The 12,616-nt window shown below is 44.5% G+C and overlaps 2 protein-coding genes across 2 annotated transcripts in view; one reads left to right on the forward strand and one right to left on the reverse strand.

The window, feature by feature from the left end:
* The window catches only part of LOC135081916 (dystrophin-like), a 284,223-nt gene that overhangs the window by 158,248 nt on the left and 113,359 nt on the right, over positions 1–12,616 (reverse strand). The window lies entirely within an intron of this gene.
* Positions 1,255–12,609, forward strand: LOC135081829 (fibroin heavy chain-like). Its single transcript, XM_063976608.1, has 14 exons — positions 1,255–1,413; positions 1,597–3,957; positions 4,211–4,267; positions 4,376–4,819; positions 4,960–5,100; positions 5,487–5,510; positions 5,747–5,887; positions 6,293–6,346; positions 6,528–6,584; positions 6,782–6,919; positions 7,099–7,116; positions 8,862–11,045; positions 11,177–11,206; positions 12,338–12,609. Exons 1-14 carry the CDS (start codon positions 1,332–1,334, stop codon positions 12,466–12,468), a joined length of 5,862 nt encoding a protein of 1,953 aa, XP_063832678.1. The 5' UTR covers positions 1,255–1,331; the 3' UTR covers positions 12,469–12,609.

The following is a 12,616-nucleotide window of genomic DNA, read 5'->3' on the forward strand; positions in this document are numbered from 1 at the left end:
ATGAGTGTTAGGTAATAAAGGTATATCCCCTTAAAGTGAATAAGTATTCTTATTCGCGCAAGATGATAAATAATTTAGTAAAATAAAATAATACAAAACATTACTACTTATTTAATATTTTCAAATACAATTAAGAGAAAATAATAACACAGGTCAACAAAAAAAAAATTGTTTCTTGTGATTTTTTTTCTGTTTCTATCTCAAATAGACGCATATTTTTCAAATATGGCAACAGCAGCAACAGTTTTTCACTAACAGCTTTTGTTTATGTGTTATAGCTATCTACCCTCATTTAATATTTTTAATTAGATTTTTGATTTAATTGGACAAAAATATATTTTGTTGGTATTTTCGATATTGCTTCGTTATGAAGATGTTGTGTGCTTAATCCAGATTGCTTCTGCTATGTTTGTGGTAAATATTATAATATTTGAAAAATATCGAAAACCTCTATCGGACTTGATGAAAACTGCGTAACATCGACACTTTAAAATAAATATTTAAAATTAAGTAATAAAGACCACAAATGGGTCATTTTTGTTCTGAGAATAAGTAACTTCTTTTAGACCAACAAAGGGGCTACACAAAGTTCCCGTTCCATGGTGTCTCTGGAATAGTCGAAAGAAACAATAGCATTGGTTACAAAACTTTTGACCAGTGTGGCTTTCCACACACACAACTTTAAGCTATCCAACTTGCGGGCATAAAAATACACTTAATGTACTCGCATTGACATCGATTTTCACAAAATGTGAGTGATTTTAGTGAGGAGCAGCATAAAAGATTTCATTAGAATTTTCGGACAATCGAAGAAGGTTAGGGGTGGTATTTTTTTCATAATCAGGGCCATAGAAATACCCAATAACAGAAAAAATTTAAAGGCAACAAAACATGTGTTGACCAGTGTAATAAATACGTGTAGTCATTTTATAATAGTAAGTAAAAACCTTAGCTTACTTTATAGTAACAATTTATCAGTATCAAGAACATTTGGGACGTGTATAAGTGCACTGGAAAGGGCCTATGTACTGAATAAAATATTTTAATTTGAATTTCAATACAGAACTCTAAACAAAACATTTGGTATTTTTGATTACTTTTCCATCAATCAAATAGCAAGTGACATCTATTAGTACCGAAGCGAATCCAAAAACATGGCGTTTCAAACTCAAACTAGATTGCTACACTAATAAATCATACATGACTATTTTCACACTGCATTAAGACATGTTTAAAAGGAAGGTACAACTGAGACCAACCATCAAGATCGGGCTTGGGAAGGCATCTAGTAAACAGGTTTATGTTTTAAGAGGCTAGATAAAAAATAAAAGATGCAAAAGGCCATCATCTGGGGGTTAGCCCTCCTGGCCTTGTTGCTATCTAGTACTACAGCCGATGAAGATCTCAACCCTGGTGAGTTTAGATTGAATTTTATTTAAGAAAACCACAATTAGAACGTTATTAAACGGGTCAAAATTCCTACGTGTTTAGATTTTAAAGGTACGTCAAAACTTTTTGTTATTTAATTTTACGTAGATTTTTTTGATCTCTTAATTTCATGTAGTGATTGTAATCAGTGTTTTTGATTTATTTCAGCTTACTCAGACCAGGTGGACGACTCTGAGGGTGTTGACCAAGTGTACGGCTCGGCCCATGACGGTGGTAAGCGCGGTGATGATAGTTCAAACGAAGATTATTCATCAAGGAAAAACAGACCGTATAAAGTGTACAAGGCAACACAAGGCGGCCGTGGAGCTCGTGTAACCAAGGCCAACCAAGATCGTTATTCCGACGAGGGATATGAAAGTGAAGATCATTACGAAGATGAAAATGGATCTTATCAAACCGCCGTAAGAACTGGCCCGGGATACGCCGCATCTGTGTCTAGGTCTTCAGCGCATGCCAGCGCCGTCGCTCAAGCCAATAGTGCAGGAGGTGGAAGCAGCTATCCGTATTCTCCTTTCTCTCCAGTAGGCGGGTCTTCAAGTGCCCAAGCCCAAGCCAACGCTAACGCCAACGCTGCAGGTGGAGGCGGCGGCGGATATTATCCTGGCGGTTACCCTGGCGGCGCTGCGAATGCTCAAGCCCAGGCCAACGCTAATGCAAACGCTGCAGGTGGAGGCGGCGGATATTACCCTGGCGGTTACCCTGGCGGCGCTGCGAATGCTCAAGCCCAGGCCAATGCTAATGCAAACGCTGCAGGTGGAGGCGGCGGATATTACCCTGGCGGTTACCCTGGCGGCGCTGCGAATGCTCAAGCCCAGGCCAACGCTAACGCCAACGCTGCAGGTGGAGGCGGCGGATACTACCCTGGCGGTTACCCTGGCGGCTCTGCGAATGCCGTAGCCAACGCTAACGCCAACGCTAATGCCGGAGCAGGAGGATATTCACCAGTTTACCCTGGAGGCTATGGCCCAGGAGGCAGTGCTTCAGCTGAAGCCAATGCTCAAGCGAACGCTCAAGCTGGCGGAGGAGGATACGGGCCGTACGTAGTCCCAGGAGGAGGTTCTGCTGGCGCTAGCGCAGCCGCTCAGGCACAAGCACAAGCCCAAGCCGCTGCTCAAGCTCAAGCGCAAGCGCAAGCTCAAGCACAAGCTCAAGCCCAAGCCCAAGCTCAAGCCCAAGCCCAAGCCCAAGCCCAAGCTCAAGCCCAAGCTCAAGCCCAAGCCCAAGCTGCCGCTCAAGCACAAGCTCAAGCACAAGCTCAAGCCCAAGCTGCTGCTCAAGCTCAAGCTCAAGCCCAGGCTGCCGCTCAAGCTCAAGCCCAAGCTGCTGCTCAAGCTCAGGCGCAAGCTCAAGCCCTAGCTGCAGCTCAAGCTCAAGCTCAGGCACAAGCTCAGGCACAAGCCATTGCCCAAGCTCAGGCCGCCGCTCAAGCACAGGCGCAGGCTGCTGCCCAGGCTCAAGCTATTGCTCAAGCTCAAGCTCAGGCCCAAGCAGCAGCCGCTGCTAAAGCCCAAGCCATTGCTCAAGCTCAGGCCGCTGCACGAGCTCAAGCCGCTGCTTATGCTCAAGCACAAGCTCAAGCTCAAGCTGCTGCTCAAGCTCAAGCCCAAGCACAGGCTGTTGCTCAAGCACAAGCTGCCGCCCAGGCCGCTGCTCAGGCTCAAGCTCAAGCCCAAGCTCAGGCTCAAGCTGCTGCTCAAGCTCAAGCCCAAGCACAGGCCGTGGCTCAAGCTCAAGCTGCTGCCCACGCCGCTGCTCAAGCTCAAGCTCAAGCCCAAGCTCAAGCTCAAGCTGCTGCTCAAGCTCAAGCCCAGGCACAGGCTATCGCTCAGGCACAAGCGGCTGCCCACGCCGCTGCACAAGCTCAAGCTCAAGCTCAAGCCCAAGCTCAAGCTCAAGCCGCTGCCCAAGCTCAAGCTCAAGCCCAAGCCCAGGCAGCTGCTCAAGCACAAGCTGCCGCTCAAGCTCAAGCTCAAGCTCAAGCGCTTGCCAGTGGAGGAGGTTATGCGCCATATCCACATGTTGTTCCTGTCGTTCCTGGTTACGGAGGTGGTTCTGCTTCAGCCAACGCTGCAGCGAACGCTATCGCTCAAGGCGGCGCAGGCGGGTACGGGCCAGTGCCGGGTTACGGAGGCGCATCTGCTAACGCCGCGGCGAATGCTCAGGCCATCGCTCAAGGAGGCGCCGGGGGCTATTCACCCTACCCATATGTAGTCCCTGGCGGCTACGGAGGTGGTTCAGCTCAAGCCCAGGCAGAAGCAAGCGCTCAGGCTAACGCTCTCGGAGGAGGAGGCTACGGACCTTACGGCGTTCCTGGTGGAAGCAGTTCAGCTCAAGCAAACGCCCAAGCTTTGGCTCAAGGTGGCGCAGGAGGGGGGTTTCCATACCCTTTTTACCCCGGACTAGGAGGAGGCTCTGCTCAGGCTAACGCCAACGCCCTCGCCAACGCCGGCGGGTACGGCCCTAGCTCCGCTAACGCTAACGCCAACGCTTTAGCCAACGTAGGCGCAAGTAAGTATTGATAATGATCAACCTGATTTGTTTGTGTTTTCTGTTTTCACAATAAACTTTACCATTCAAATTGTTTGTTTTAATTAAGCATATCTTTAAACTTATTCGAAGATTTAGGTTCCGTGCCAAAATGGCTTTCTTTCAGAAATAAATTCAAAACCAGATATACCGTTACAGGTAATTTCAGTTTGTATTCCTTAATACGTTTAGTGAAGGCCATATTTGAATATTTTTATTTATGTTTCACTTTTAGATGTTTTTTCGAGAGTAGTCCCATACAATGAATACATACAACCACACCTAATACCAGGTACGTGTTATTTTATTACAACGCTAAGCTTAATTTGAAAGACAGCTTGTGGCTTTTGAGATTTGGCTTTGAGGTTTCGTTTTTATGTCGCTTGATTGGTATTTGCAGGAGGTCAAGACATTGTGTACTGTACGAGGCCCGGCGAGCTGCACTATGTGTGGGCAGTGGGCTACGATTGTATGGTCTGCGTGTGTATGAATGACTTGAGCGCGGTGTGCGCGAGCTGCGGCGGCTGCCAGAGACCTCCGCCGCCGCCTCCGCCGCCACCGCCGCCTCGGCCTACACCGCCGCCCCCAAGGCCAATTCCACCGCCACCCCCGCCGCCGCCGCCACCTATACCAATACCGCCACTCCCGCCAATACCGCCATTCCCACCTATACCTCCACCACCACCGCCGCCGCCGCCGCCACCACCACCTCCACCGCCACCTCCTCCACCACCGCCACCGCCACCGCCGCCACCTCCACCGCCTCCGCCGCCACCTCCACCTCCACCGCCTCCGCCACCACCTCCACCGCCGCCGCCGCCACCACCACCCCCAATTCCCACAGGTATGTAATAGTTCTCATCATAAGATCACCTACTAGGTACAAAAATAATAAGATGAAATGAAAAATGATAAGACATTGATATTATAAATTAGCAGTACTGTGAAAAAAATACGATTCTATATGTAATTCTAATTTCACAGTGACCTGCGCTCCACTGCCATCCAACACACCCTTCCAGAACCCCCTGAACCCGTGCCAAATCTGCGTCTGCCGGGAGACCTTCGACTTCTTCCAAGGAAGACCCGACGTCCAGATCACGTGCCAGGACAACCCTGAATGCGGTAAGTGGAACTTGCAAATTTTGTGATCATTGAAGGATAGAGAAATTTTAGTACATATTTCCTTAAAGAATAGGTTCTTGATCCATTTTTGATGAGCCGTCATTTACACGCACAATTATATTTTTTCTCTTTAGTTTTACCACCAGATGTAACTACGTTGCGTAAGTTCAGATTCAAGGAATATTAATATTACATAATGCGTATTATTATTTTTAATTTGATTTACCCCAATAACAATGTCGAGTAATATCAAAGCTGATTTTTAACTTGTAATATTATTAGAACATTAATCCAAATATCAAGGAGTTACGTAAGTCTTAATATACGTAGTTTTAAGTAAATAAGATTATGATTTGTAATTATTATTATTTTTATTTTTTTTACAGCACCGGCCCCAGAACCGATACCCTGTAAGTATTTCTTCGTATATTAAATTGCCTTGATTTGCCTTTTACTCTCAATAAGCTGTGAAGGTTTGTCCAAATTTAATTCTGTATCATCATAGGCTTCAATTGAGAATAAATCATTCGACAATTTTATCAAAAGGGTTTAAGCATTTAGGGTTTTAAGCAGGTGATCAGGTAAAGCCATACATAACTTCTTATTCGTCTTTCCTGTTTCTTTTACCTGATAATTGTCATTCCAGTGCCCTTGTGCGAGCAGTTCCCTCTGGAAGTTCTGTTCCCTCACCCCAATGACGTGTGCCAGTTGTGCAAATGCATCGCTCCCCTGGTCTTCGCCATCGAACAAGTCAAACAGTTGATCTGCTTCCCGAATCCATCATGTGGTATGTTTTGAGATATCTTCTTCAATATTATGATCGCTTTCATGCGAAAATTGTGTTCCAAAATAGTTAATACTCATAAAACTCATTTATTTTTGCAAATAGGCTTTTAAAAAGCACTTTTAAACGTCCCAATATTAACCCTACCACTGCTTCGGGACAATAAATGGGCCAGTGCTGAGAAGAAGCAGCGCAAGAAACTCAGTCACTATTAGTATTACTCAGTCACTATTAGTATTACTCAGTCACTAATAGTGTCTTGGTTGTCACGATTAGTAGGTAACTTCAATATCAAATAACCAAAGTCCTGTCGTAAGGATAACAGAATGATTACTGCCATTGTAAATAGTTTCGTAAGAATAAAGGTGTCCTATTCTTGAGGTCTAAAATACGTTATTTACTTCTCAGAACCGACCCCTGTACCCGTACCTGTACCGATACCAGTGCCAGTGCCAGAGCCGTGTAAGTTCAAAATATTCTTTTCGCGTCTCCATACTTGGTCTAAAATTAATAATCCTAAAAACACATCACTATGATGTACCATGGCATTTAAATGCACTAACATTTTAACGTCCAGTGTAATATAAATATAATAATCGTTACTACACTACACTGGTGAATCAATATTTTTTTGTTTTTATAGTACCGTGGCCCCCTGTACCCGATGTGAACCCAAGCCCCTTGCCAGGACCTCCACCGCGTAAGTTCCTTTTTTCCTTTTTTATTCGAAAACATAAAAAAATATTGACAAAATATTGCTTTACCAGTGTAGCTCAAAAATCTTAGTTTTTGTTTCATTAAAAGGCTGTAATTTTAGTGAAATCACGATGAAGTGGAAGTAATAAATTACCTAAAATACAAAATCACTTTAAATAGCCATTTGACTTGACTTTTCAGATGAATCTTGCCGCCCGTTCCCACCTAACCAGCCGTTCCAGCATCCATGGGACGAGTGCCAGGTCTGCATGTGCAGCGAGACCTACACGCTAAACAAGATCATCATTGAGGTCAACTGCTACACGAAGAAGTCTTGCTGTAAGTCCATCTTTAATTGATTTTTGTCCAGTTTTTGAGTCATGTCATTAGAAGATTCTAATTCCGTAAGTCCATCTCTAATTGATTCTTAGTTTTTGAATTGCGTCATTAAAAGATCATTATCATCTAACTCCGAATTTTTATTTATTGGATAATCAAATTATTATTTTTTGTTATAGGTAATGATGGTGGACTCCGTAAGTATATTGTCTCAATAATACATAATAGCACAATTCAGATCCCAACCTCACAAATCTGCAGCTCAGAAATAACAATTCCAATACCAATTGAAACTCAAACAGAATTCTTGCAAAATACTATTCCTGCGAACTCAAGTCACCTGCAAATGTGGACGTCGCAATGTTAATTTAACTTTGTAATATTGAAAACGTGCGATATTTATGAAGTTTTCAATACACGATACGTGATTGGAAACTTGCATGCACTCGAGAATATGTTTTACGCTTGCTTTAAACTTGTGTACGTGGAAAAAGTTGCCGTGCAGTTAATTGTAAGTGTGAAATAAGCAGGTAGACTATTCACTATTCAACATTGGCAAGAAAATAATTTTTAAATAACTAAAATTACTGAAGAACAGGAATGGATGTAAAATTTGCATCAGCAGAAAAGTCAATGACTGTCTAATAAGAAAATCATAAATAGTATTCTCGATGTTGATAATCATTTATTTCTAAACAGTGTAAAAATTTATCTAAACCAAACTTAAATAGCTACTCGGGCAGTAACACCACTAAAATAAAATCAATTTAGTCCCAACAATAGACGGTGGTCATCAAAAAGTTAATTCAGTTTGAATTTTTGTTTCACCCTACGCTTTTACAGATCCGAATGTGTAATAAACATACTGAAACCGAGCGTCATGAAAAATAAAAACATTTATTGGCGACCGCAAACACCTGCGCTAACGCCCTCTGTGATGTACTAAACATTTACGACGCGACATGTACGTCAGAAGTGGAGTAAAATTTTGCTATCGACTCAGGTGCTGTTAAAACGCGAAATTCAACCGTCCAATTTCGGAGCGTTTTGTCCAGGACGCAATAAGGGATCGTCAATGGACACAGCTGAAACTAAACAGCCAATTTCCATTAAATGCCTTTAGATCTTCAAAATTTTGTATCACCTTCGTAAAATAAATTCAACGTACTACCACTTGAAAAGTATTGTTATACCTATTTAATCGAACTGTTGATGGATAAATGTCTGTCTCATATAACTTTCTGTGAATCGATTTGAAAACACCAGTCAGCGTAGGACGTTGGGTAGCTTATTTATTTCTGCTGTGGCCCCGTATATCTCGGGTGCGATCAATGGTCAATCAACGTAACAATCAGCCGCGCAAACCGCGCGCCAATGATTGACCGCTCAGCTTAAGTGTATTGCTTTCTCGTTGCCGTTTATCGAATTCGTTCGCCCTTGATAGCTGTTGAGGGGTAGCTCGTAATTGCACTTTTTGTTTTGTTGTTCCCCGCTCGGTTTCAGAACTGGTGCCTTTTGCCATCAAGCGGTTAGATAAAGTTTATTGGTCAGACAATGGTCTTAGCATTAATTTGATTGTTAAAGTTGGGTAAAAACTTTCGTAGGCATACATCACACATTTATGTACTTCATCAACAGCCCTTTACAGTCCATTGCTGGACTATCAGCCTCCTCTACTATAGTGGAGGGTTTTGCCATAATCCCCACGCTTGGCAGGCGGGTTGGAGATCGCAGTTTAAAAGATTGATGTTTGTCAGAGAGCGCTGCTGCCCATTCTCTGTTTGATGTGTAGTCCCTAAGTCGCCTCTTACGACACCCGTGGGAAGAGTAGGGTTTGGTGACAAATGTATTCTACTCTGCCGTCACCACACGGCATATGCCATTTATGTACTTATCACACTTAATTTGTAGAGTCAATCATTTTATTTTTTCTTGCTTTCAGCTCCTCGACCATTGCCACTGCCCTACTACCCCGGTGGATCTGCCAGTGCTGACGCCCACGCGCACGCATCAGCTAATGCAAATGGCGGATACAGCCCATATCCAGGCTACCCAGGTGGCGGTAGTGCTTCGGCTATAGCCGATGCCAGCGCGAATGCTATTGCAAATGGAGGATATAGCCCATACCAACCGGGATACCTTGGAGGAGGTGGTGCTTCAGCTATTGCAGACGCCAGCGCCAATGCCATTGCCAATGGAGGATACAGCCCATATCCAGGCTACCCAGGAGGCGGTAGCTCTTCAGCCAGCGCAGATGCAAGTGCAAATGCTATTGCCAATGGAGGATACAGCCCACATCCAGGCTACCCAGGGGGCGGTAGTGCTTCGGCTATTGCAGATGCCAGCGCCAATGCCAATGCAGGTGGTGGTAACATAGGATACTACCCATTGCCTGGTTATCCAGGAGGCGGTGGCTCATCAGCAAGTGCTGATGCTAGCGCAAATGCTATTGCAAATGGAGGATATAGCCCATACCAACCGGGATACCTTGGAGGAGGTGGTGCTTCAGCTATTGCAGACGCTAGCGCCAATGCTATTGCCAATGGAGGATACAGCCCATATCCAGGCTACCCAGGAGGCGAAAGTGCTTCGGCGATTGCAGATTCCAGCGCCAATGCCAACAGTGGTAACATAGGATACTACCCATTGCCTGGTTATCCAGGAGGCGGTGGCTCATCAGCAAGTGCTGATGCTAGCGCAAATGCTATTGCAAATGGAGGATATAGCCCATACCAACCGGGATACCTTGGAGGAGGTGGTGCATCAGCTATTGCAGATGCCAGTGCCAATGCCAATGCAGGTGGTGGTAACATAGGCTACTACCCACTTCCTGGTTACCCAGGAGGCGGTAGCTCTTCAGCCAGCGCAGATGCAAGTGCAAATGCTATTGCCAATGGAGGATACAGCCCATATCCAGGCTACCCAGGAGGCGGCAGTGCTTCGGCGATTGCAGATGCCAGCGCCAATGCTAACAGTGGTAACATAGGATACTATCCATTGCCTGGTTATCCAGGAGGCGGTGGCTCATCAGCAAGTGCTGATGCTAGCGCAAATGCTATTGCAAATGGAGGATATAGCCCATACCAACCGGGTTACTTGGGGGGTGGTAGTGCTTCGGCTATTGCAGATGCCAGTGCCAATGCCAATGCAGGTGGTGGCAACATAGGCTACTACCCACTGCCTGGTTATCCAGGAGGCGGTAGCTCTTCAGCAAGCGCAGACGCTAGTGCAAATGCGATAGCTAATGGAGGGTACAGCCCATACCAACCGGCTTACCCGGGATATTACCCAGACGTTGTCCCCGGAGGTGGCAGTGCGTCAGCCATTGCCGATGCCAGCGCAAACGCTAATGCCAATGGAGGATACAGTCCATATCAACCAGCTTACCCCAGTTATTATCCCGATGTAGTCCCAGGCGGCGGCAGTGCTTCAGCGATAGCGGATGCCAGCGCAAATGCTAATGCCAATGGCGGCAATATCGGATACTACCCATTACCTGGTTACCCAGGAAGTAACAGCGCCTCAGCTAATGCGGAAGCTAGCGCTAACGCTGCAGTTGACGGAGGATACCCATACCAACCGGGTTACACTACATACCAACCGGGCTACACCACATACCAACCGGGCTACACCACATACAACCCAGACGTAGTCCCAAGCTACCCAGGTTCAATCGGCTCAGCATCTGCTTCAGCTGAAGCTAATGCTTTGGCCAATGCGGGATCAGGGTATAGTCCTTACCAACCAGGTTATGGACCAAGTTATGGAGGTGGTTCCGCATCAGCTGATGCCAGTGCTCTTGCTAACGCGTATGGCGGGGGATCAGCATCAGCAGACGCTTTAGCGAATGCAAACGCTGGATCAACAGCGTTAACTCCTTACCAACCAGCCTATGGCCCAAGTTATGGGGGTCTAGGAGGTAGCTCAGCGTCAGCCGATGCTTCAGCAAACGCAAACTCGGGAGGATACAGCCCATATGTTGTCGGGAGTTTACCAGGATCAGGATCAAGCGTGGCGGAGGCTGAAGCTAATGCGGTAGCAAATGCTGGAGGTGGAGGCCTATTCGGAAGCCCTTACCCAGCGAGACCAAATCCAGCTCAAGGACTCTACGGAGGATCTTCAGCTAGTAAGTTTCAATATTAATTTCATTCTAATTGATTTATTCTAAAACGATATAGAGAAAATAATCGCAAAACAATATTTTTTTCGTCTTATTCCCTTCTCCTTGAAATATAATTGTTAATTTTATTTTTTCAGGCGCTCACGCATCAGCAATCGCGAAATCTGGTGAGTAGACTCACAAAGTTGCCAAGTCAACCGCAAAAAGTTTGTAAAGGAAATTATTTAGGGAAACTTGCGTATAATTTTTAACAAGGATATCCCGGTAATCCCCGTGGACCCCGACAACTTTCGGGACATAAATTAAAAATATATTATAAGAGCAGATGGCGCTCGGGTCTCATGCAAATTCCTATTCAATCAAACTTCTATGGGATCCCTTGCTGGAGCTAACTTATTGGATTTTTTGTACACAAACGTCTTGAAAATTTCGTTGGAAAACGTTTTCAGTAAGTGGATTAGTAGTTTGAACTTCCCGTTGCTTTGATCGGGAGTTCGGAACTTGATGTGTACTTAGAAGACCCGACGAGAATTTTCGCCACCTAAGAATAAAACTGCACGTAAAAAGTTAAATACAGAGCAGTGTTTTCGTAAATGTATTACGAATTTGTACCTTAATTATAAACTCTAGGCCCTACCTAGATAATAACTATAATAAATTATGCACATATTTTATAACAGAAATCCTGTAGATCATTGGATCTAAGCCACTTATAGTTTCAAAGTGCAATAAGTATTAACAGGAAAAGAATCGTATACACATCTCAGGGATAAGACTAACATTAATCTGGCGATCTAAAAAGGTGGCGATGAGTAGAAAAGTCAAGTTAGTCCTATACCAAATAAGGTTCATAATAGTCTGGCGGGTCTGTAGGGCCCGAGTTGTGCCAGTACGCCGGTGACGTGTACCACGAGGCGTGTCAAGCTTGCCTCTGCTACAGCTACACGAACGGCAGCCTCTATTCCGTGTGTTCGGGCGCCCCTTGCGTGTAAGGCTTGATTTGACTCAGTTAAATTTTGAGAGAGATCGGAGGTTTTGGAATGCACCACTTTTGCTTGCAGCACACCCTTACTGTAGATTCCCCTTAGCGTGGGAAATGTTTGCTTTTTTTAAATTTAGTTACCGAATAATGTAACAAAAATTATCCTTACCATAATTAAAGTAATGAAAAAAAGTTATAACATGACATGGTAATCAAATTGTTTTGAAACCAAACATTTGATTACCTACTCCAAATTACGAAAACGCAAGTCATTGTAAAAGTATATTGTTCAAGACATTTTTGATTTTTGTTACAGCTGACGATGCCGAGGGCGAAGAAGTAGAAGAACAGAAGGTGGAAGAAAAAAGAGTAGAACAGAAGAAAGTAGAAGATAAAGTGGAAGTAGAAGATCAACCGGAAGAATCAGAGGCAGAGAAGAAGAAATGAATTAAATGTTAGATTTTAAGATATACGACGACTTATACAAAACGACTAGGATTGAAAACGGACCTTTCGAGATTTATTTATATACAGTAACAGTGTGATAAGCAAAAGATGCTTAAAAATATTATAAATAAAGTTATAAGCATCGCAC

Source organism: Ostrinia nubilalis, chromosome 20, assembly GCF_963855985.1.
Source record: "Ostrinia nubilalis chromosome 20, ilOstNubi1.1, whole genome shotgun sequence".
In the NCBI taxonomy this organism is placed as follows: domain Eukaryota; kingdom Metazoa; phylum Arthropoda; class Insecta; order Lepidoptera; family Crambidae; genus Ostrinia; species Ostrinia nubilalis.

What these genes read in the sequence shown, in the direction of transcription:
- LOC135081829 (XM_063976608.1), top strand. Translation starts at nt 1,332, where the DNA reads ATGCAAAAGGCCATCATCTGGGGGTTAGCCCTCCTGGCCTTGTTGCTA. An exon ending in CTTGCCAGGACCTCCACCGC is followed by an intron (nt 6,585 to 6,781) that starts GTAAGTTCCTTT and finishes TTGACTTTTCAG; the next exon opens with ATGAATCTTGCCGCCCGTTC. An exon ending in CTACGGAGGATCTTCAGCTA is followed by an intron (nt 11,046 to 11,176) that starts GTAAGTTTCAAT and finishes TTATTTTTTCAG; the next exon opens with GCGCTCACGCATCAGCAATC.